The sequence below is a fragment of the Natator depressus genome, chromosome 25, assembly GCF_965152275.1.
Source record: "Natator depressus isolate rNatDep1 chromosome 25, rNatDep2.hap1, whole genome shotgun sequence".
Classification (NCBI taxonomy): domain Eukaryota; kingdom Metazoa; phylum Chordata; order Testudines; family Cheloniidae; genus Natator; species Natator depressus.
The window spans coordinates 11,059,055-11,084,015 of NC_134258.1; the positions used below are offsets into that span (position 1 = coordinate 11,059,055).

Here is a 24,961-nt window from a genome sequence, read left to right on the forward strand (position 1 = left end):
AAACCCAGGGGCAACAGCTATCAGCCTTCTCCGACTGCGCCCACTTTCTGCAGGGTGAACTAGGAGCTAACCTTAGGCACGAAAGCCCATTTGCAGGGGGCAGCAGCCTCCCAGGTGGTGGGAAGGGCCTCCCCCCAGCTCCCCGGGGCGCGGGGTCGAAGAGGCGAGCTGGATGATCGTTACTGTTGCAAGCCCGGGGCATGCAGCGGTCGCTCTGAGCACCCATGGAACAGTCCTGGCACCTCCCCTGTTGTGGTGGACGTCATGGGGCATGGCTGGGAGCAGGGCATGGTGGGAACAGGGCGTGTCCCCTGCTATGGCAGGTCACCTGGATAGAGAAATTTCCAGCTTGGGAAGTCAATTGCTTTTCCTCTTCTTCCCCAAAGCGGAGCAGAAGATCTCCAACAGCCCCTTGAAGTTGGTGGAGGCCACTGACATGATGAAGGCAGGTATGTACGTCGCCTCTTGTCCCAGGGAGGATGCTCGAGTCCTGCTGGTACTTAGCGCTGGGTGGGGGCAGGATGCCGTGGGGCTTCACCAGGGTTGTGTTGTCTTGGAAGAGAAAATCGCAGCAAAGCTGTAGTTCTCAGACCAGGGCTGCAGGTGTCTATCAGCGTGAGTTGGGGACAGGGGTGCACGGCACGGGGGTCAGGAATAGGGTTCGGGTTAGGAATGTGCAGGGTGGGGTTGGAGTTTTCAGCCCAGGTGGGTTGAGGTTATTGGTATCCATCACCCGGGGTTAGAATCGCAGATATCCATTAATGTGGTGGTCCTTCAATACAAGTCGTACGCTCTGCACGTGGAACCGTTCCCCGGGGGAACGGCATGCGAAGCCCCCTGATACCAGACACATCCTATTAGGGGCAGGCTGAAATCCGCCTTGTACCAGGAAGTCAGCACTTGGATCTTCCCGAGCTGGGTACCCAGCGTCTGGCGCAACCAAAGGGCTGTGCCCCAGGGAAACGAGAGTTACACACGTCTAACATGAGACACGGGGTCGCCCGATGCAGTGCTGAGTGCACAGCCCCGTGCGTTAAGGATGTGCTGGAGGAGTTTCCCTCTTAGCCCGTTTCCTGGCTCTGTATCTGGTGTGGCACTTGAGTTGCCGGGGAGAGTTACCTTCCACGCATAACCTCGCCAATCAAAGCCAGTTGGCTGGCTGAATCTTTATTTGATTCAGTCCCTCTTGTTGTGGCTTCTTGAGTTTTATACGAGATCTAGTGTAGCTGCCAATCCAGCCTCTTGTATCCAATCCTGCAGGGACCAATCTGTGGGGACACATACACACACCCTGTGCATTGCACCTTTGGCCTCTGCCTTTGCATGGCTATAGACTAGGTGATCATGGGCCCCGGCCCATGATGTGCTGGCTCCCTTTGAGGTCAACAGAGGCTGAGGGGACTCCGCCCCAGGGGTGTCATTTCAGAAAAATTCAGGGGAGTCAAGGGGCAAAACTGTATCGGCATATAGGCCATTATCTGTGATTGTCATTCTGGGAGGGGGAGTGGAAGACAGAATGGAGCCTATAGACCTATGAAAAGTTGGGGGGGGGCAAACCAAGGTCTTGCAAATTGCCCCCCCCTTGCCCAATAGCACATGATGCCCCTGCTCAGCACCTGGCAGGACTGTGGCCCTATTAGGGCATTTCAGTCTCTAAGGACTCTGCTGCTCAAAACCCATAGCAGGCTCTGCCTCAGTTTCCCCTCCCTCCAGGCCCACAGACCTTTATGAGGGCTTTGCCTCGCTGGGGCCCCTTATCCAGCAGGCTCCTGCTCCCTGCAGGGATCTCTTTGAGGCCTCCTGCCTGGGAGCTCTGGAGAGCTGTCACCTGCCCTTGTCCCAGCCGGCTCCATCCCCAGGCCCTCTCCCCGGTAGCTCATCCAGCCCTCCAGTTCCTTTGGGCCTATCCTAGGACTCCCCCCTGCTACACTCAGGCTGCCACTTAGAACTAGGTCTGCTGGAAGATCTAAGTCCCCTGCTCCCATCACCTGATCCCCTGCCCCCCGTTCCTGTCACCTGGGGATGGTGGTTACACCTGGCAGAGGCCAGGCTGAGCCCCGACCTTTTAAAGGGCCAGCTCACCCTGTCCCACTCTCCTAAAGCAGACCCCGCACTTTTCCAAGCTGTGCTGTATTGTCACGTAGCAAAGGTGAGCTCCGCAGGTGGGTCTGACTGAACCAAACCAAGCCCAACGGAACAGCGTGAGCAGGTTCTGTGGCCCAGGCCCTCAAAGGTGCGGAGGTGCCGAACTTCCATTGAAATCAATGGGAGTTTGGTGTCACGAGACCTATGCGGATCTGAGCCGGTAGTCTCGTTCTGTTCTCTAGTGGAGGTGGATCTGTGATGTCCCCTTGGGAAATGGTTGACTCAGGAAATGAAGACACAGTTCGACACACAGAAAATTCAAAGTGTTGGGGCTGTTTCCATTTTGCAGGGCTTGAAAGGGATCCATTTGCCACCAAAATTTTTGGTGCTTTTTCACCAAAATTCAAAACGGTCACCCGAATATGTTGTTTATCAAAAAAACTTGACCTTGGTGGCTTTTCTTTTTTAACTGAAAACCAGGTTTTGGGTAAATGAAAAACATCAATCATGATCAGGCTTAAAAATATCCATTAAAAACACCCCCGCAGAATTTTGTGCAAGACAGAGAGTTTTGATTTTTTTTTTTTTTTTTGCAAAAATTTCAGTTTAAAAAAAAATGCCATTTTTCAATGAAAAAAAATGGAGGGGCAAAAACCGTCAGCCACCCTATGAGAGAGGAAAGGGGCTTTCCCAGCCCTCCTGTTGCCTTGCAGTGCATGCGTGTACTAGAGACGCAGCAAATGATGCTGCTCACCGGGTTCTCTTTACCAGTAATTAGCGACTGGCTCAAATTGGAAACCCTTCAGCCTTTGGGAACGCTGGTGCTGGATAGAGCTGGGTGACATTTTTCATGTGAATAATTTTGCTCCTCTCCTCCCCCCCCCCAAAATTGGAAATGTCAAAATGCTTCCGGTTTTTGTTTCAGAGAGATGTTTCCTTTCAGAATTTACTTAAATGTATTTTTAAGAAAATTTACAAACATTTCCAAAAACCCCAAAAGCAAAACAAAAAAACTTTGTTTGGGGTCGATCCAAACTGGTTTGTTCCATCTGAAATGAAATGGGTTTTTTGTTTTTCTGTTGCATCAAGAAAAACTGAACTTTTTTCACTTTGGTTTAATCCAAAGCAATTGTTAAATCAAGCTTGGCTGGTTTTTCGGAAAGCTCCACTCTAGGAATTGTTTGGGGGCAGGTCTTGGGCCTGGTCAGACTACATAATCACAATGCTCCCTGCTGGCCTTGCAATCTAGGAACAATTATTTGGGGAGATTACTCAGTTCAGCCACCAAACCGAAAAATCAATTATTTGCCCAGTCCTAACTGTGAATCCAGACTTTGAGCCCATCTCTAATAACTATGAGAAGTCCTACCCACAGTTCCTTCCCTGCAGGATTGGCTCAAGCTTTCAGTTGTATGTCTCTACCATATGGCAGTTACTCCCCCAGGGCGCCAGGAAGGTGGCACTCAGAACTTCAGCGAGTTTGTATCTCCAAGAGGCAGGTGGACAGGCACCTGCCCATGCGATGGGCAAAGGCCAGGCCACTCCAAGGCTCACGCTGTGCCGCAGCTCCAAAAGCATTGCTGTGAATTTCGATTCCCGACACTGACCAGACAAAGACGGCATGGCTATTTCTCAACTGCATCCAGTGGGGCCATTTCACACTGAGTGGGCACCGACCACGTGTAACTACCGGGCCAAGCCCAGCCCTGCTTTGCCAGAGCTGCGCGGCGAACGGTTGCGTGAATGAGCTACGCCTTGAGTCCTACAACACAGTAAGGTCGAGCTAATGCCAAGAACGATCCACGCTACAGCCGCAGAACCTCGGCCTTCCGAAGTGGAGATACTCATTAACTACACGCTTGTTACATACATGTAAACCCAGTTAATGTCAAGTGCGATCCATACAGCTCAATTGGTTTCCAAGCCCTAGGCGGAAACGTTATTTATATAATCTTAGATGCTGTTTCTGGCCTTACCCTTTTACCCTCTTATTTTTTGAAATCATGCTGCAGCTGCACTCGTTTGGGTTGCCTGTTGATAGAAACCACCTTACTTTCCCTTGGGTTGATTTCTTTCTTTCTTTGCCTCCCGCTCCTTGTGGCTTGCTGGCTCAGAGGGAAGGACACGTTGCCTCCTAGCATGGCTCGTCTAACCCCCCAACTCAGCACTGCAGCCTGGCTGCTTAGATAAAGCCGGCTGGCTAAGCTAAAGGCCGCTTGCAAGCCAGCCCAGCTCAGCTAGGAGTGCTTGGCAGTACAGATCTCCGTAGGTACATGCAGACATTCTGCTGGAGCTCTGGTGTTTGCAGGTGAAGTGCAGTGGGGCTTAGCAATGTTGCATGACAGTGGTGAGGCTGCGAGACTGCAGGGAAGCTACATTCCTGTGGCAAATGATTTGTTTAGCCAGATGAGTACGGATTAAGCCTCAGCTACGTTCGAGTCCACGGCTCCATCGAGGAGCTACCAAGCCAAGGGGACATAGCAGGCCTCCGGGTCCAGGTGTAATGTACTAGAGCAGGGTCCGAGGTGTTCCCAGCGACGGGGACCCAGCAGTCGAAGCGCCAGAGGAGATCAGACGAGCCCAAAGCCAGGAAGCGCTGCACAGATGCCAGCAGAGCTACGCCATTTGACGCCAGCTGAGAATCTGTCCCCGGGCCTGATTCTCCACCACCCTGCGCCTTGCGTTGTCACGGGCCCCTGCGCAAAGCAGGGGGGACACGCCCCCAGCCGCGGGAGTGGGGAATTCCAGCTGGGGGAGTGTTTTGCACCCACTTTGCACAGAGGGGAGCAATGCCACAGAGCACAGGACAGAGGGCAGGTGGGCTCGTGGGGCTAGCCGTTCACTGGAGAAGCCGAGCCCGATGTGTCTTTGATTCATATTAGCTCAGTGGACTGACGAAAACAAATCCTAGATTTCTTCTGCCTCCTGCATCCAGCTGAGAGAATCCGAGAGCAGATGCTTTCCTGCCGTTCTTACTACAATTGAATTTGAAAATTGGGGTTTTTTACTAAATGTGCAAAACCGGAGTGAGGGTCAGATCCCTGCTCAGAGTCCTCAGCGGGGCCTGATCCTGCTGACCAACTGCTCAGTGGAGAGGGGCAAGCTAGACCCATCCCTCAGCTCTCTGGACAGATAGGTGACAATGGAAGCAGTTCTCTGCCCACAACATCACATCAGCTACCAAGAGGGGAGCCCGAACAGCCCCAGAGGTAAGGGAGCTCACGGCAGCACTGGGATGGGCCGGGCGCTAAGGATGCTGGAAAGTAACGTACATCCTGCTGGGAAGGCAGTGCTTGGGACGTAGGGACTGCCTGCCATGCACTTCTTGCTGGAGCGCACACTGCCGCCTCTCCCCACCTAACAGCTCCGAGCTCTCCCACTGGCACCCGCACCTCTCCATCTTGCGCCCCCTTCCCCACGTGCTAGCTGCCTGCTTCTGAGCGCTGGAGCCTCGTAGCGGGGTGGGAGCCGGGGGCTGGTTTAACTCTCACTGTCCTGTTTGTATCCCAGCCATGTACTCAGTGGAGATCACAGTGGAGAAGGACAGAGTAACTGGCGAGACCAAAGTCCTATCCAGCACCACCCTGCTCCCCAAGAATCATTGCCTGCAGGGGGTCAAGGTGTACGAGGATGAGATGAAAGGTACGGGCCCAAAGAGCATCCCTCCCTCCCCAGGCATCCTGGAGGCCAAGAGGGAGGTGAAGGGAGAAGGTGACTGTAGGCACTGCCAGAGGAGCATCACTGTCGGTGGCAGGGCCAGTGACCGGTCACTGCTGTCTACCACTCTCCGGCTTTCCTGGGGACTGGCAGACGGGCCCCTGCCCTAGGCTGGGGTGGATCATTGGCACCAACTACTCAGGGTTAGCAGCTAACAGCGACCACACCCTGAGTCCCCGCTCAATACCCAGCGCGATGTTGCTGTCACCGAACCAGGAGAACCTGGAGAACAGTAGTGTTCTAAGGAACAGCCAGCGTGGATTTGTCAAGAACAAATCATGCCACACCAAGGTGGGTGCACAAGTGCTTGAAAGCCTGTGCTCAGAGAGGCGTGCTCAATGGTTTGCTGTCCAACTGGGAGGGAGTCTCTAGTGGCATCCTGCAGGGGCCAGCTCTGGGTCTGGCACTAGGCAATATTTTCATTCATGCCTCGGGTAAGGGAGCGGAGGGCCTGCTGCTGAAATATGCAGATGACACCAAGCTGGGAGGGGTTGCAAGCACTTTGGAGGCCAGGATTAGCATTCGAAATGACCTTGAGAAATAGGAGAGTTGCTCTGAATTCAACAGGATGAAATTCAGCAAAGACAAGTGCAAAGTGCTTCACTTTGGAAGGAAAAATCAAATGCACACCTACCCAATGGGGAAGGTGACAGTATTGCTGAAAGGGATCTAGGGGGCCTAGTGGATCACACGCTGAATATGAGTCAACAGTGTGATGCTGCTGTGAAAAAGGCGGTTATCGTTCTGGGGTGTGTTAACCGGCGTGTCGGATGTAGGACACGGGAGGTGATGGTCCTGCTCCCCTTGGCGCTGGTGAGGCTTCATTTAGAATTCTGTGTCCAATTCTGGGCACCCCATTTTAGGAAAGCTGTGGGCAAATTGGAGAGAGTCCAGAGGAGAGCAACAAAAATGATGAAAGGTTCAGAAAACCTGCCCTATGGGGAAAGGTTCATGAAACTGGGCACATTTAGTCTTGAGAAAAGACGACAGAGAGAGGATCTGATAACGGTCTTCAAATATGTAAAGGGCTGGTATACAGAGGGTGGTGATCAGTTCTTTTCCATGTCCTCTGAAGATAGGACAAGAAGCAATGGGCTTAATCGTCAGCAAGGGAGATTTAGGTTCGGTATTAGGAAAAGCTTTTGAACTCTAAGGGGAGTTAAGCTCTGGACCAGGCTTCCAAGGGAGACTCAAATCACCGTTATTGGAGGTTTTTAAGAACAGGTTGGAGGAACCCCTGTACAGCTTTACTTGGTCCTGCCTCGGCGCAGAGGGCCTGACTTGATGACCTCTCGAGGTCCCTTCCAGCCCTTCATTGCTCTGATTCTCTCTCTTGTTGGAGGATGTTCGATAAGCTCTTTCATGTCCCAGGATGGCCCCAGGAAATGGAGGAAAGATGCACAGGGTGCATGACCTAGTCTAGAGTTGATGCATAGATGTGTGTGGGAGGTAACGTTGTTTAGGTCGAGGCTGTGTGGTGCCATGACTTGGATGCTGGACTCCGGGTCCGGTTCAGTCCCTGGCTCTGCTACTTAATTTGTGTGACCTTGAGCAAGTTGCTTTCCCTGCCCAGTGCCTCGGTTTCCCTAGTGTGTGAAACGGGTGGATAATAAGACCTGACTTCCTAAAACGCTTTGGGGTCTGTGTTACCTTGCGCTGTCGTTAAGAGCCTTGATGACTGCAGCTATCTTTTGGCTTTTGTGTTGGGCCACCGCATCAGCTGACAGCCGCTTCCCGGGACCGTGAGCGACGGCTGTGGGGAGCGGATAGCGAGGGGGGGTGGGGTGCTAACTATCTGAACTCCGTAGTGATTTGCTGCAACCTTCCCCTCACCTCTTCCCAAAGCAACAATCCGCACCAGCTGCTGGGACACCTGCCCCAGCGTGGCAGAAGCTGCATGGGTTGCTGGACATGGCAGCTGAGGTGTGATGGGAGGGATCCAAATGAGTTCAGACTCTTTCGGTCAAGTGCAGCTGTGGCCTTGGTTGCCGCCCGGCGGGTGCAGGGAGGTGTTGGGGCTGCAACGAGCGAAGGCACCTTTAAAGGTTGCTTCACCCCATGTAGGGTTCTGCAGATGTTGGGGGGATCGCTTTGCAAACAAGGGGCAAACACAACCCCGTTTTCAGTGACCATCAGTCCCCGTGACTGGCTCTTATCGAGGGTGGGCTGCGACCTTCCCCGGTCCATGGGTAACCGACGCCGGCCCACAGCTACTCCACACATTGGGCTTGGATGTGTGTTGTGCTTAGATAGGTTTGTAACAGCGTGTCCACGGGGTGCCAACAGGAGCTCTGAGCTTGGGGCTCCCCTGGTATGTAGGCTGCCAAGTTTGCTCTGGTCAGGTGCTTTGGGTTTCTCTCCTGGCCTATCCCATGCTCTGTGTGGGGGTTGCACTATTCCGCTGCCTCCCATTATTCAGGACAGCAGTTGGCTACGTAGAAAAAGATGCACCGAACTAACCACGTAATGAAGAGCAGAGCCACCTTCCCTAGGGATAACATGTCATCACCATCCTGGGGAAATCAAACCCAAATGCCTTCGCCTGGAGCATGAGAGCCACCTAGCGGCTGCGTATGCTAATCTCAGGGGTGGGGATTCTTTCTTACAGATGTCCCAGGTCGTCATCCCTGTACTGAGGATGATCTAGATTATGCCTGTGGATGTATCCTAGCTGACCAATTCTAGGACTGGTTTCCTATTTAAAAGGTTTTTTCCTTTGTGGGTACCCAGTGTGATCCATCCCAAGCACTGCTTTAGAAGCGATTGGTTCTCTTCGCCTGGCTGTAGATGGGGGTTTGCTGTGGATCGCCCAAGGAATAATTCCCTGGACAGTAGCAAGTGCTGATCGGGGAGTGTTGCTGGATGACAACCGCTGTTTCTGGTGATTGGGTCGAGGGTCCAGCAAACAGCGGAGTCTGGGGCGTGTCTGCCGCTTTGAAGAGCTCAAAAGCTGCCTGACCCAGAAGGGGAGTTCTGGGTGTGGGTCAGATCGTAAACCAAGATATATCCAGCTCCAGATGGGAGCGATAATGTGAGATTAGCTCCGTAGATTCCTGCTGTCTGAATCCTAAACCCCCAGACCTGGCTTGGTTCCAAGCCTTAGTCTCACCCTATCCCAGATGCAGGCACCACCTCTCATCTCTAGACCAGCCTGGCACATGCCCCCTTGGCCTTCCTCTGAGCCCTCACTGTCTTCTCTGTCTCTCCCACAGTGGTGCACGCGGTCCACATGGAGGATGGAGCCATCGAGAACGGGGTCCACCCTCTCAGCTCCTCTGAGGTGGACGAGCTGATCCACAAGGCAGATGAGGCGAACCTGGGCGAGGTCTCCCAGAGGGACTCCAAGACCAAGGAGCGTGAAGAGGCCAAGAAGGGGGGTCCCGAGAGCAACCTGCCCAGCCAGAAGACCACGCCCCGGAAGGAGATCACTGGGGTGCAAGCCAAGCCAGTGGACAGCCCGAGAATCTTGGCCTCCGGCGAAGGGGCAGAGCCTAGCAAAGAGCAGCCAGTCACCATGATCTTCATGGGCTACCAGAACGTGGAGGACGAGAACGAGACCAAAAAAGTCCTGGGTCTGGGGGGCACCATCAAGGCTGAGCTGGTGGTGATTGACGATGCCGACACCAAGCCAGCAGCAGCCGGAGCGGCAGACTGCACGGGCAAGGACCACGCCCCACCCAACGGCAGCACCGTGGAGCCCGTGGCCGCCCTGCCGCAGAAGGAAGACAGCCAGGTCGGGGAGAAGCCAGGGGCCAACGATACAGATCCCAAGGGAGCCGATCAGGACCTAGACATGAAGAAACACCGTTGCAAATGCTGCACGGTGATGTGAAACGTCCGCCAGCTCCTTCTGACCTCCCCTCATTGTACAGCCAAAAAGGACTGCCCCCCACCTTCTGTTACCCCGTCCCTCTTAGTTCCCTAGGTTCCACAAACTCCAAGTGACACCGTATTTTATTTACTTACCAGACACAACTTCTTTTTCTTAAGAGACTGGGGAATCAAATGCAGTGTTTGTAAAGTGTATAATAGGCAGCACCATCTCCCGGCCGCGGCATCGCTCGTCTGACGTCCGCTTCCATGCAATGTGCCACTGGCACTGAATATTATATGTATTACACACGCTTATTTTTTCCCCCTTGCCTTTGTCTCTCCCCCCTGCTCCCCCGTGCCATGGTGGGGTCTCTCAGAGATCCTCAGCCCACCAGGGATGGCCATCATGGAACTCTCCCGCCTGTAGGGCTCCCGTTTTTTTTATTTTACTGATGGCTTTTCCCCTCGTTAAATGACACCCTCCGCTGTTATCCGAATGATGCTGGAGCTGATCTCACTGATGTGGGGGGAGGGGCTCAGCAGAGGGTCATCGGACTAAGAAGCCTCCTTAGATGGTTCTTCAAAAACTGACTGCTGTTAGGACTTTCTTTCCGGCCTTATGGAAGGGGAAGGAGGGAGACCACTCACGTCCCAGCTCTTTCTCCACACGCCCTGGCGTCAACGGGCCACGGTTTAGAAACACCCAGGCCACCTGCTCCAGCAAGACAGAAGCTCCTGTCCAGTGGCAGCTTGACTATCCCCCGCACCCCGGGTTCATTTCGACGACGGGTCTCGGGAAACCCGACGCGTCACAGACCCAGCGCCCCAAACCACAGCTCCACAAGAAGTTTGAAGCAGAGGTTTCGGCCGGCACGTGAGCTGCTGGGCCGAACTTAAATTTGGCCTGATCTTGCTGCTTAGAGTTTTTAAGCACTGACCTGAGCCTTCAAACCAGCTGCAAGATGAACTGTTTCCACGGCAAAAGGAAAAGGACACTCCCTGGAGATGAGACCTCTGCAAGGCGCGTGTGATGTTCCAACACAGCTTGGCCAAGGTCCGTGGGGGTGGTCTGTGAGATGGACCTGTTGTTTCAACACCTAAAGTTGACGTTCCAGGTGCAACGTGCAGCTCCAGAAAAATGTAGCAGTGTGAAAAATAAACAGGTCCCTGCTGGATTTCCAGGCAGCAGAATCAGTCATTCCGGAGTCACTCCTTCTCTGAAGGAACTTCTCAGTCCGTCACTCACAGTGGTGACCACAAGCCTTAAGGTACTTTATTGACCCCGCTGGTTTGAATGCCGGAACCGGGGCCTATCAGCTCCCACACCCCTGTGATGTCATGTCCTCTGCTGGTTTCTACAGAAGAGCGGCTCCTTCATTTCTTAGCTGGCTTTTCTCTGCTGGAATGACAAGGCCGTGAGGGGGCGAGGTGGTTGGAAGGACGTTGACTGCGTCTCCCCTGGCATTAACTTTTCCCTTGTAGATGCCACGCCAGTAAGGACATCGGCCACTGAGCTGATGACCAGAGATGCTCCCAGTTCTGGACAGTGGGTGAAATTGGAGGAGGTTGGCCCAAGTCATGGCCAGCGGGAGAAGGGACGGCTCGTCGGGAGTTCTGGAGGGTTGTTCTGAACATGCTTGTGGTCATTAACCTTTGGAGCCCTGGTTAGCTACAGGTAGGGCCCTGTCAGCACCTCCACCCACTCAGCACCGGCAGCCCCCTGGCATCAATGCTGTCGCCTTCTCAGTCCAGGGCAGCCCTCCCACGCAACACGCTCGTGTGGACAAAGTCTGAGCCCTCCCAGTCCCTTGGCTTGTCCTCACTCGAGCCAGTGAGCCAGGTGCCTTATTGCTGGTTGGGTGGGGGGATTATGATTTGCCTTTGGCATCACCTAGTGGCATTGATGGGTCCCCTCGAGCCAGTTGCTCGTTCAGCATATTCGGCCCTGGCAAAGCAAAAGGGTTTTCGCTTTGTGGCCAAGGAGCCCAGCAAATGGCTTTGAAGGGGTGCATAGTTGGGCAGCTGCCACAATTGCTTGGAGACGCCCCTAAACCAGGCCCCAATCCTGCCCTCCTTGATACCTGTGCAGGCCTGCTGACACTAATGGGGTTGTACCAGCTGCACCTGAAAGCAGAACCACCCCCACTCCCACGTAAAGAGATGGGGCCGGATTCTACTCTCGGCTACCCGCTGACTGCTGTGGGTCTGCTCCAGAGCTTGGGGACTCCTCTGGGGGTCACTCACAGAGGTTCCCCCCCTCAGAATATGTTTATTCTTTAACGCTGTTATGGTGAAGGAGGGTACCTGGTTTTTTAAGCAGCTAAGTGAGTGGCGATGCTTTGCGCGGCTCAGAGCAGGGGAAACTTTAGTTCTTTTGCTGCTCCTGGTTCGAGTTTGTAGCTGGCTGCTGGGCCCCAGCCACCTCCAGGGAGCTTCCGGTTCTTCTCCAGGCTGACGTCTGTTCTCGGGAACACCTCGCGGGAGCTCTTCAGAACAGATGCCTCCCTGATCCCTAATCGTTTTCCTTGCACCCACTCTCCCTGCAGCGCAGAGCTGTGGGCGTGGCAAGATCAGGCACTCGCTCCCCTGATCACGCCCGATGAATTGCAGGCCAGACCCCAGCTGGTGTAAATTGCCGGAGCGCCGTCAACTTCAGTGGAGCGATGCCAGCTCACTGACACCAGCTGAGGATCTACCCCGGGTTCTGCCGCAGAGCATGACCCGGGAGGCAGTTCTGCTCTGCCACAGCCAGATTGGCAAGGATGCTGCAGGTCCCCCAAAGGCAGCTTGTTGGCTGGCTGCCTTTGGGCCCGCATCCAGGTGGGCGGCCCTTTCCTGCAGAGTGGGTTCCATAGGGGAGGCAATGGGAGTTCAGGATAAACCCCGTCCAGCAGAACAAATCAAGCAATGGGCCACGACCCAGTGGTGCCAGTTGAATGCAGGCTCGGAGGTAGTGGTGAGACCACATGGATCGTGTCCTAGGGCTACTGCATGCGGGTCTCGGGTCTCCTTTGCTGTGACAGGGGCTGACACAGGACATGCTGTCGGGTTGGTGGTCGCTCTAGAGACTGGAGCTTGTGTAGCGCTCATTGCGCAAGGAGAAGCTAGCGCTCACTTCGTGTTTGGATCGGGACGGCAGAGTCAGGGATGCATTGGAGCTGGGTCATTCATCTGCAGTGAATCATTTATCGATACGACTTTAGACCTTTTTCCCACTCCGCAGACAGACTTTGATGCTGATTGCAAATTTGCTCGTTACTGGAAACAGGTCGACGAACGCTCAGTGAAAACGAGCTTCCGCCAGCGAGATGTTGGCAGACCACTCGCTCCGGGAGCTTGGCATTAAGCGGGGCATCAGGTTGCGGACCTGAGTCGTTGGTATCGCCTCGGCTTTCCAGCTGGAGTGTTGAAATTTGTTCTGAGTGGGGACGAGGGAAGAGATTTGAGGAGGTGCCCCAGGAACGCTTCCTGCACGGAGCACATGTTTGCACGCGCGTGAGCGAGCCGTGAGCTTCCCAGGAACGTTCCTGCAGACAAAGGAACATGAAAGCTTTTGGGCATGTTGGCGGTAATCACGCCTAATGCCCTCAAGGTCAATCTGGGCGCCAGATCTCCAGCTGGGGTGACTCGACTTGGTTCCATTGGAGTCACTGGGTCAGATCCATTGACTCCAGTGGATTTATGCTTTCGGAGGGCCTGGCCCCAGGAGTGGATGAATGCGTTTTATTTGTTGAAAATGTTTGCCCGGCACTAGAGGCTATGGGGCCAGATCCTCACCTGGTGTAAATGGGAAGCCCAATGGCGTTATGCCAGTTGATGCCAGCTGTGTGGTGCATTGGGGCCATCACCGCCATCTTTCCGCCAGGATGTAGGAACGCGGGTTCCAGGTTGGCCAGTTAACGGGTAGGTGATAAGTGTGGGGAGGTGGCGCCATGCAACTTTGGTTTTCACCCTGTTCTCTCACGTCATCCTTAGAGGTTGAGCTCACACAGGTGTTGCCCACTGACAACTGCCGCTTCTACCCAGGCATGCTGGTCCTGAAGGGGGACGTCCTCCTTGCTTCTCTGTTATGTGAAAATTACCATTGGGCAAGATTAACAGCATGTGCCCTGTGGGCTTAACTGGACTCAGCTGATGCCAAGGCTACTTGCTGTTTCTCTGCAGAGGGGTAAATTTCACCCTAATGTGATGTCTCAAGGATTAACCAAAGATCAGGCCCCTGACTGCACATAATGGTCTCCCTCCTTCTCCCTCCCCTTGCAATTTGTGTAGCATTCGCTGTTAGAGCATTTCCCCTGCTGTGCAGCTTGAAAGGTTCCTGTGCTCGGTGTTGCCCCGGTGGCTACTCCCTGCCACACCCAGCTGCGGTTTTCACACCCTTCCACTCCGTGCCGGTGGTTCTCATCCCTGGCGTTAGTCCTTGTTTGGTCAGTCACCCTGAGAGGAATCGGGATCGTGGCAAAGCTTCTGGACTACAACACCTGGGCCGCCTGCGTGCCCATGGAAATAACGCACCCAGGGCCAGACCCATTCTTCCCCCTCACTCCACTGACTTTGAGAGGGGCCCAATGGGAGGCAGGAGTGAAGTTGGCACCCAAATACTTTTTAACCTCTTGGTTTCTATGTGCCCACACGCCTGCACGCAGAGAGAGACCTCACGCCCTGAAGCCTTGATCAACAGGGAATACATTTTACAATCAAATTGTTATTGTCACGTCTAGCGCCGATCCAGCAAAGCACGAAAGCCCGCGTGTAACTCTGAGCGTGTTCTTTGCTGGACCAGGGATCCCTCGCCTGTTTGCACCCAGTTCCGTTTCCAGTCTCCTCAAGTTCCCGTTCAAAGGTTCTCGTAGCGGGTGGAGGGCCGGGCCCAGAGAAGCAGATCCTGGTTAGTCACTTGTATTTTTTCCACTAGGCTGGCCAGTTCTCTTCAGGCTGTGACAATCATTTCCCCAGGGGCCGACAGAGGCCGACGCTTTCCTCTCAGTGCTCAGCCTCCGACCCTTGGCCTTCGAACACAGCAGCATCACACATGCTTCTCCCCTGGGATTGGGGTGTAGACTAGCTTCCCCTTGTGGCCCTGGAAGAAGCACCCGACTGCCCAGCATTGGGTTTGGCGCAATCCAGGATGGACGCTGGCAAAGCTTCGCCCGGAGCTGATTCCACACCCCTCAATTATTTCATTTAACCGATGGTCTTTGCCCACATGGCTGAGAACTTTGCCAAAGAATAACGTTAAGGACCCTGGGGCTTTATCTGTAATCATGGCTATGAAACAGGGCGCGGGTGGGAGGGCCGTAGTGGGAGGCCACAAGTGGCTCGCTGGCTGTGAGGTTCTCAAGGGGGTGAAGAGGGGTGTGGTGGGGTGGTGGGAGAGTGACCCGGCTGTACAAAGAGTGATGTTGGCTGCCCTTGCCAGGTGGCCACTGTCCTCCCGTAGCCCCTTCCTTGGTCCCGTGCCAACCTGGGGTGGGGCCAGACTGTGTCCTCTCCTCCACGGCCGGTGGCTGCTGAGAATCAGCCAGCTTCATGTCACCTGCTGGGCGGGGATCTGGCTCCTAGGGTTCCACGGATCCGGCCTTAGTCCAGCCCCGGGAGCTTTTGCTGTTCTGGGGGCAGCCCCGTCCCCCAGTCCACGCATGGGTCATATGGGGAGTTACGCTACGGGGCAGACCTCCCCCAGGTTCCAGTTTAGCTCTGGACCCAAGTCAGGCTTAAACCAGGCACCAGCCTAGCCACATAGGGCCTGAGTCTGCTCCTGATGAGCTTTCCGCTGCTGCTGTTAATGGACTCAGGATCGGGCCCTTGATTCCTCAACCGGATCAGGGTGGGGGTGGCTTGAGGGGGAGAAAGCAGGAGCCCAGCACATTCTGAACGGGAGACTGGTGTGTGGCCCCCTCCTATAGCCCCTTCCCCCCCATCTGCCTGGCCCCTTCCCAGCCAGTGTATGTACAGGGCGGTCCCTCTGTGAGTCCACCCCCACCACCCCGTCATTCCTCCCTGCCCCCCCCCGCTGCGTGACTCGGCTGAAGTGCACTTCCCGCGCTCCTGTGCTTTTTAATTGTGACGAGCCATTTGACGTTACAGCCCCCATTGTTTGTAATACACCCGAACTAAGCCAATAAACTGTGTGACTAATCAGGTGGATGCCTCTGCCCTCTGCTTTGGGGCCAGCCCCACAGGCCCACACGGGGAGATGGGGTGTCACCCCGGCTCCTCTGCGCAGCATCTGGATTCTTCGACACCCTGGTCCGTGCATGGACACGTCCGATGGCTCGATCTCGGGATTTGCATCAAAGGCTGAGAGGGGCACAGATGCTGCGGTAAAGGGGGGCCATATAAGTATTCTAGATCGAGGGGCATGTATGGGGATGGATGGATTGATAGATGGGTGTGATTGGGGGCTTTTCCCTTTCCCTGGTTCTTGTCACGCAGACAGGAAGCAGAAGGCCAGAAGTCCAAGTGCAGGCAATGTGATGTTCATTGGGGTTAGTTTCAAGCAAGCATACGCATAGCTCTGACGACAACCCAGAGCCTTTTCCCCAGGGTCCCCCCTCCTTAGCAGGCATAACTACACCTGTAGTGCCCGCCCTCGGTCCCACCCCTTACCATTTACGGTCCTGTGCCATTTTGGAGTGTCGTGAGTCTGGGGGCTTCGTGCCACCTCTTTTGGATCCCACGGGAGGGGTAAAGAGTGAGGTTGTGCTTCGGTCAGGGACAGGCCTTTCTTTGGCCCATTAGCGTTTCTTATACCTTCCACCCGCCCCGCCCGACTGGCTGCTTGACCTTATCTCGGGAGAGGAGTCTGAGGCAGGACTGTCCTTCAAGAGTATGCTCATATATTACCCTCCCACTCTGCCGAGGAACACTTTAGCTCTGTCTCTTATCTCTGTTCCCCTCATCTGCTTGTGGGTAGATGTAACACATCTGCCCAGTGTCCTGGTTCACACACATTAGTAAGACTATAAAAATATCAAAAGGCAAACAAGACCCAAAATTCTCTCTCCGGCAAATATAGAGGCCTGAATACTAACACTCCGAACAGGTGTGTATGGGGATGGATAGATAGATGGGTAATGTATGGGGATGGATTGATAGAGGGGTGCATATGGGGATGGATAGTTAGGTGTGTATGGAGATGGATGGATGGATAGATGGGGCGTGTATGGGGATGGATGGGTGGATTGACAGAGGGGTGCGTATGGGGATGGGTGGATGGATGGATAGATAGAGGGATGTGTATGGAGATAGATTAGATAAAGGGGTGTGTATGGGGGGGGATTTCAAACCATTCCCCTCCTTCGGATCAGGATTTTGGTGCAGGCCATTACACACCTCACCCCACCCTAAGCCACAAAGAGGATAATGACCTACTACTGCTACCAGCCAAGGGGGTAACTCTTGTAGCTCAGCTGGCAGAGGGGCATGCTGAAGCACCTGGGTTCAAATCCCGCGGGGTTGGGAGGTTCATGCCATGGATCAGACCCTTTCCCAAGCTAACGTCCCCTCCTCAGATCATTGAGGTGGAAATGGCCTGTTGGTTCCCCTCCTCTGACTCCTGGAGGGTCTCCGCATGATGGTCTCCTGCTAAGGACCGTGTCTGGTCTCGCATGGAGCACTGGGCCTTCCCTGGCACTTTCATGAGAGGCCTGAGCTAGCCCAGCCTGGGGATCCCCAGCCTGAGTGAGCCCTGTGATTGTGCCAAAGCCTCCAACAAGGGAGAGCCAAGGAAGTGGGCATCAGGAGGGGAAGGATAATACAGACCTTAATCTCCTGTCTGTGCAGATAACGATCTAGGCACAGGAGAAGGGGAACTGCACTGACCAGCCAGGAAGCCATTATCACTGGAGGATGTGGCTGCTGGCAGTGACAGCCGCCCCACAGCCCCATTAGCGCTGAGGGCAGTTCTGCTGGAGCGATGCTGGTATTTCCAGCCGCTTGTGCACCGGCTCTGGTTAAAAATGAAGGGAGGGGGACAGTCCGCGCTCTTGTGAAATGGGGAGCAGAATAAACTGGGAGCTCAGGACAAAGGAGGATAAGCAGCTGCAAGATCCCGCAAGCCCTTAGCATGTTCTGTGGGGAGCTTTCTTGGCAGGGTGGGGCTTGCTGGCTTGGACCCTGGTGGGGTTTGTCTCGGCTGAGGCTTTGGGTAGAGGAAGGGAAGCGTTTCCCCACCACATCGCTCGCTGCTCCCTCACCTGTGCTGAGCTGTTCAACAGCCGCTGCACTCCACCCCAGAGGTGGCTGCATGTCAGAGGTTGGTGAACTTAACCCCATCTGTTGCTTCCTGAGGATGGCCATGATAGGGTCTGTGAGGCTTCACTGGTATATTCTATAGCGTGACCATGACTTGAGCTCCATGGCTGGAGGGCGCTAGAAAGATGGTGACAAGTCCATGGGCTCCCAGGCTCTCACTACGCTGTGTGTCACAGTGGGGCTTGAATGTGACTCCTTCTCTTATGAAGGCACCAGGCCTCCACCGGTTTGAGCTCAAGGAGAATCCCTAATTGCTGCTAGCAGTATAGGGTGTGTGACACACACCAAGAGTTAAGCAGCCCTGATTCTGTCCAGTAGAGGGCAATGGTGCCACCTACGCACTAGCCACTTCATGACACACATTATTATCATTTCCCTTGGGTGATCTAGGCTGGGGCATCCTGTCCAGCGTCTCCTGCTCTTCCCTGCCCTTGCGGGGGTCGGGGTGAAGGAGGATGTGCCGGGCTCTGGCTCTTCCTGCCCTGATGCAGAACTTTCCTGCATCCCTTTTTATCCTGATGATTTTGTTTGTTCCAGCCGGGGGGGAGGCGGGGGGTTGTTGTCAGTGCTAAAGCCCTTCCTTTGGTCAGCAACATTCCCGTGGTCTCACTGTCAGCACCCCTCTGCCCCATTGTCTGCCCTTCCCTACAGCACCCGGGCTGGCATTTCCACTGTCAGCTCCTGGGTCTCTGCCCAGCCCTCAGCCATTGTTGCCTGCAAATCCCGGTAAAGCCTGGCTTTAGCCGACAGATGCTCCAGAACCTCAGGCCTGCCGAGTCCTGCAGCTGTGGACTGAGGGCCGCAGGGCTGTGATCCTGGAGGCACCCACCCCCTGCCCCCCCATGGGAATCTCCAGAGATGCACCCACAGCAGGTGAGTGACTACCCGGTGCAGCAGGGCGGGGCAGGGGAGCTATCGCTTCTCTGAAATGTTTAAGATCCGGTGTGTCCATCCGGCTGGGCTGGGCTGCTCCTGGGTCGCAGGGGTGGGGATGGCGGGAGGGGGCGGGCAGAAGTATGTGAGTAGCTCTTCCATTTGGCTTCTGCCACCTCCTGGCCCAGGAGACCTGGATCCTGTCTTCATTGCAGGGCGTTGCCAGAGCCCCTCTGTCCCAGCACGGGAGACGTCTCCGTCCTTGGCTAGTTCCGCCGGGCTCCTGCATCGTCCGGCAAGAGCTGGAGTTCCCCAGATGCACCAGGGACTGCAGAAGGCAGCTGTCCATGGAGCCTGATCCCGCAGGGGGCTGGGCACCGACAGGGTGCTCAGCACCCCCACAGGATTGAGCTGCACTGTCGGGATGGGCAGCCCGGGGAGCTCGGCTGCCTCTTCGCACAGGCTGATCCCTGCCAGCAGGAGACGCTGCCAGGACTGAATGAGGATGCCGGGCTCCTAGGGGCGCTGCTGGGAAGGGGGCTGCCCTAGCCTGGCTGGGAAGAGGGGCGTTCTGGGGAGCCCAGCTTTTAGCTGTGGTCACCCTCGCTAAGCAGGGAGGAGCCTGGAGCCAAACCCGGACCAGCCCCTCACCCCAAACTCTGGGGGTGTGCAACACCCCAACGCTGACTTTCCCAATGGCCCAAATCCAAACCCAGGTTTGGGAGGGGAGATTGAACCCCAAATCCAGTTTCACCTTTTGCAAATGGCCCCTTGTCTTCAGAAGCCAAGCCCAATTCTGAAAACATCAGGGGGGTTCAAAGGCCAGAGCTGGCCCCTGCCCCTGTTGGAGCCTAAGAGGGCCTCTGGCTAGCCGGAAAGCAACGTGGCTGGTGGCACGGGCCAGCCGTGATATCGGCGATCCCAGAGCAGTCTCCAGAGCACTGCACAAGCTCCAGCAGCCTATGGGGTGGGGTACAGCGCTGCCAATCCACTGCACTTCCGCCAGGTGACCTTGGACATGCGCTGCCCCGCTCTGTGCCTCGGTTTCCCCAGTTACAGGATGGGCTAATGCAACTGCCCCTCTGCAGCACGTTGAGGCCAGGGGAAGGTGTACTGAACCAGGAGCTTATTCAGCACCCACACCCACCAGTGTCTATTCATTAGGCTCTAACGGGAGGCCAGGCAGCTGCCCGAGGGTGTCAATGAACCAAGCAGGGTTACGGCTGAATACAAACTGATGGGATGAAGCAGGTAAGAGCAGATGCAGTTTGGACTGTGCCCTGGGCTCGAAGCACGTGGGGAAGCTGGCTGGGCCCTGTCACATGATGTAACCCCACTACAGGCTGGGACCTGCTAGAAGAATACAATAAAACACGGTGGAGGGGAAGGAGAGCAGAGGTGTGGGTGGTGAGGCCGGAAAAGCCCCTCCGGCGACCACGCTGTGACAGGGATGACAGACGAGGCCTCCTCATTGTTACTGAGTCTGGGTTTATCATCAGGGGAAAAAACAGCTCAAATAAACCCCAGTCCGTTTCTAGGTGCCGGGCTGCAGCCGTGATAGGAGTCCCGCGTGAACAGCCTGGGAGAGCGATTGGCTGGATTCTAGACCCGGCCTTTGCCACGCTCCATTCAGTTCTATTCCCTTCTCGCCCTGGATGGCTGGCCTACCAGTGACCCCCCCCCGGGCCCCAGAGGCGCAGCTGCTGCTCACCAGCACTTTCAGGTTCGCTTTGCAACCCCTTTCCAGAGACCTTTGCATTCCCCGTAACTCGACAGACCCAGAGCAAAGGTCGGGGTGCAATCTCTGGGTTTCGCTCCGCACCAGCAAGGCTGCAAACAGCCAAGGGTCCAGCACGTACCTTGTACTGAGCCGGCTCGGCCTGCTGTCCGGCCCCTGACCCCAGGAGTAAAGGCCCCTCTCAGCTAGGGTCAGACGCTCCCTAGAGCTCCCTCAATCCTCCTGAACTTCACGCCCCTTCCCACCCCCACCCCAACATTGTCCTGGGCTCCTCATGTCCTGCTCTGCCCACGCACCTCGGTCCTGACCAGCAGGCCCCCTTGCCATTCCAGCCCTGGACTTCGGAGCCAGACGCTCTTGGCTCTGCTGTTGCTTTATGGTGTCAACAGACGTCCACTGGCTTGAGGATGAGAAAGTCCCAGCTGCTCCCACCCTCTTCTTTCACCGTTCGTCCGATTGTTTCCAGCCAGGCGAAATCACATGACGGCAAAGCGTGACAGCGCGTCCGGTTGTTTCTTGCTGCTGCACGAGCCAAGCGCCGTCTGCCTGCTGGGCCATCTAGAGAAGGCCGCGGGTTGTAACCAAGCCTTTAAGGGTCTCATGATCCTTTGCTCCCCGACAGAGCGACTCTGCTCCCATTCAGAGCTTTCCCATCCTGTCTACCCACTGGTTTCCATGCCAAGCTCAGCTGATTGACCAAACCCAAAGTGCAATGCCACCGGAGATGCTGGCTACTGCTTTACTCCCAGGCGCCATCTGCAATCCATCAGTGGCATCTCCCTTCATTTCATCCTTGCGCTTCGGCACCATCTCTTCTTACAAGTGTGGCCATGGGGCAGAGGAGTCTCGGGTGTTAGTGGGGTGGGGAGCAGCTGTCACAAAGCAGACGAGCATGAGCCTAAGGAGAAAGGCCATCAGCCTTCCGGAGTAGTCGGAGGGGATATCCCCTCAGCTAAGCTAACTTCAGCCACAACCGGGATGCAGGAGCAATGCGTGGGCGCCTGTGTGTTCCAGGGCTTGCCCCGGTTTTTTTCTTGTGCATGTCAGACAAAGGAAGAAAGAAGAGACTCCTCCATGTGCCTGAGGTGGCGGGAGCAAATCCATCACTCAGGGCAACCGTCCAAGATTGTTTCGTTCTCCCAACACCAGGAAACAATTTCTCCCTGGCCCTGGCAAACAAGACATGATCAAGCGCCACATTCTGCGCTGTAGGGCGTGGCTGGGGCAGGACAGGACGGGACGGGGCCAGGGCCAGGCTGGGAAACAAGGAAAGGGACATTGAGCCACCAGGGGAGCCCCCATTCCTTGCAGACGCGGGGAAAGGAGCTGACTTCCAGGGCTGAATGAATGAAAGTGATTTTCCAAAGGGTTCATTTCTGGATGCCACTGGACCTCTCTGCTGTTGAGGAAGCAACATTAAGGTAAATTAGATCTGATCAGTAGGAATGTCAGACAGGCCACCAGGTGTTTCAGATCATTGGATCCCAGTGGCCCAGGAATTCTCGGGCTTTCTTCTCAATCTCTATCCCTGAACCAGGGGCCAGATCCAGCTCTGTGTGTCGTAGGGACACACACGACGCAGACACGTGCAGGAGGCAGGGAAAGCTGTGTAATCAGACAACCTCAGCCTGTCTCTCGCACACTCAGGCATCATACATGTTCACAGACACACGCCAAGCACATGTATGTGTCTGGCTCATAGGATCACAGCAGCCCCCTGTTATACACAGCCGCACGGGAGCCCAGCTGCCCGCCCATCCCTCCAGGGGCCTGGGGGCTCACATTGAACATGGCCGGTCCCAGAACCATGCACAAGAAACAGGTGTAAGTGACGCCTCCTTCAGGGCTGATGCCTGGAGCCCGTTGTCCCCTGACCCCGGGGCATGCAGATGAGGCAGGCCCAGCTTTTCCCTCTGTTTCCCTGTCCCGCCCGCCCCTTTCCCACCCGCCCCCTACAGCCAGTTCACCTCTCCCAGGGACACTCGGTCCTTTCTGATCATCCCGGGCTCCTTCAGGGGACAGGTGGGGTGCTGGGGCTTTAGTGCTGCCCGCCTGCTGCCTTTGGAGATGACAGTCTGGGGTCCAGGTTTCCCAGGGAGTTGTGTGAGCCCAAGGGAGTGTGTGGTGTGTGTGTGTGTGTGAGAGAGAGAGAGAGAGAGACACACACACAACCTAAAGCAAAGTGGTGGGGACCCCCAACCAGGACAGCAGGGGCTCCGAGGGTTGGCTAGGAGCTCAGAAGCACAAGGGAAGGGAGCAGTGATGAGGTTCACCTGGCTTTTCCTCTCCTCCCCACCCCCCGTGACCCACACCTGCAGGGTCCTTGGCTGGGCTGCCTTCCCCATTCCTGCTGCGTGTCATGTGGCTCTTGCTTAAGAGGGTGCAGCCAGTTCCCTGCAGCGCCCAGAGAGGAAGTGGAAGGAGGAGTGCTCGCCAGCTGGGATTGGCTCCAGAATAACTGGTCGCTCCCATGCCAGGTGTAAATAGACTAAATCCCCTTTCTCTTTCTGCTCCAATCAGTCCTACGCACTGATGGATTGCGGTAACCTGCAGAGGCTAGGAGCCTCATCACAGACAGACTGACAGACGCGGGTCTGCCCTGGATTGCGGCTCTTTCGCCTAGGACCCAGCATTGTGTGCTGCGGGGCAGCCTTCCTGGCACAAGCTGTGATTCCAGGGGCCGAGAGAAGATGTTCAAATACACCCCGCCGTGGCAGGTCCTCTGTGCCTCCCTGGAGCCCAGGGCACAGGTAAGAGCAATGGTGACACATTCTTAGGCTGTTTCTTCATGTGAATCTTCACCCCGGCACTAAGAGGAGGCTGCGTGACCTAGTGATTAGAGCAGGGGGGAGATGGAATCGTGAGCCAGGACTCCTGGGTCCTACAGCCTTTCCATCCCTGGGCTGGAGAGTGCCCTAGCGTTAGGCTGGGGATCCGGACTCCTGGATTCTGTTCATGCCTTAAGTACAGTGTAGTTTAATGATTAGAAAAGCGGGGAAATGGAAGCCAGGATGCCTGTGTTTTCTAGTCCCAGCTCGGGGAAGGAGTGTGCCCTATGGGGTTCAGACTGGGAGTCAGGACTCCTGGGTTCTATTCCTGGGTTTGGTTTGGGGTATGGTCCAGTGGTTAGAGTAGATGAGTCTGGGAGCTAGGACTCCTGGGTTCTATTCTTGGCGAGTGTTCTCTAGCAGGCTAAGCAGGGGACTGGAAATCAGGATTTCAGTGCTTGGCTACATTCCACATCAGCTGTTGTTACCTCCAAGTGACCCTGGCTGTCACCAGACAGACTGATAAGTTCACCGCTCCCCTGGAAGCTGCTGGCTTTTTAACAGCTGCCTGGCGCTCACCGGTGTAAGAGGAGAGCTCCGTGCAGGGAGCCCTCCTGGGATCAGGACTATGCAAACATCAACATCCCATTCACATCAGGGGGAAGTGAGAGCCTAAATCGCCTACCTGGAGCACTGCAGCGAAATGGGAGCGTCCTTCCTGGACTTACCTGCTGCAGGTGTGTTCTACCCAGACGCAGCTGGTCCGCTCAGGGACCTGCTATATTCAGCCACACACCCGGTACCTTCTGTGAAACCCTCAGCAGCTGGGAGGTGTCCTCTGTTTGCTCTCACCTGCTGCATTAAGTAGCTGCACGCCACTTAAAGCTGCCTGAAATGTCCGTGTTCTGTGACACGCCCCAGGGCTCTGAGACCCAGAGCTCGAGCATCCGTGACACCTGCCAAGGGGTACCAGAAATCCCAGCCCCAGATTTTGAACTAGACACACCCTCGTTCTCCGCGTGGGGAATCTTTCTTACCCACGTTAACAGACAGTGGACTTAGTTTCAGATCCATGGGGAACTAAACCCCGTGCTCCCTGCCCAGAACACATCTGCCTCTGCACAGCTGGGCAGTGAAAAACAAGAGTGACATTCACAAAAAAAAAACCCCTGCCCGAGCTGGGTGAGGCACCAGGAGAGCAACTGAAAGGCCGGGGAGGGGAGCGTTTTGTCACTGGGCTCACAGCAGAGCTGGTCAATCAGAGGGCGTGAGCTTGCCTAGAACACCTGGATTTTCAACTACAGCTTAGTAAACAAACCCTGATCTAGGGTTTCAGCATTTGCTTCTCCCAGGCAAAACGCTTTCAAATGAAAAGGAGAGGCTGGATTCTGCTGTGAGCAGGGATCCTAGCCTGGGAGCGATGCCTAAATCTGACGCCGGCATCGGGGCCGGGCGCTCTGGGCGTGTTGTCGGAAGTCCGAGTGATGGGGGGGTTGGCTGGGAGGGGGGCATTGCTGTGTCGCTCTCTCGCTCTCAGTCGCTCTCATTTACACACACTCAGAAGCGCTTTGGCCCTGTCCCTCTGCTGAGAGGCCACATTGATGCTCAGCAGAGGCTCCCTGGCCTGGCTGGGGGAGAGGCCAGGGCCCGGCAGAGGGTCAGGTGTGTCAGGCACTGGTCTGAACTTGCTGTTTTCCCTTTCCTCTGCCAT

At 55.5% G+C, this 24,961-nt stretch overlaps 2 protein-coding genes across 4 annotated transcripts in view; both read left to right on the plus strand.

Moving 5' to 3' along the window:
• PALM (paralemmin) overlaps nt 1–9,773 on the plus strand; it is a 62,435-nt gene extending 52,662 nt beyond the window's left edge. Inside the window, exons 7-9 of one of the 2 annotated variants that reach the window (XM_074939619.1) lie at nt 387–449; nt 5,596–5,727; nt 9,015–9,773. In XM_074939619.1, coding sequence (XP_074795720.1) covers nt 387–449; nt 5,596–5,727; nt 9,015–9,634 — 815 coding nt within the window. In that variant the 3' untranslated portion in view covers nt 9,635–9,773. The remainder of the gene's footprint in view (nt 1–386; nt 450–5,595; nt 5,728–9,014) is intronic. The other variant, XM_074939620.1, reaches the window with a different exon arrangement.
• Nucleotides 9,774–10,768: 995 nt separating this feature from the next.
• MISP (mitotic spindle positioning) overlaps nt 10,769–24,961 on the plus strand; it is a 31,057-nt gene continuing 16,864 nt past the window's right edge. Inside the window, exons 1-2 of one of the 2 annotated variants that reach the window (XM_074939617.1) lie at nt 10,769–11,290; nt 23,003–23,232. In XM_074939617.1, coding sequence (XP_074795718.1) covers nt 23,173–23,232 — 60 coding nt within the window. In that variant the 5' untranslated portion in view covers nt 10,769–11,290; nt 23,003–23,172. The remainder of the gene's footprint in view (nt 11,291–23,002; nt 23,233–24,961) is intronic. The other variant, XM_074939618.1, reaches the window with a different exon arrangement.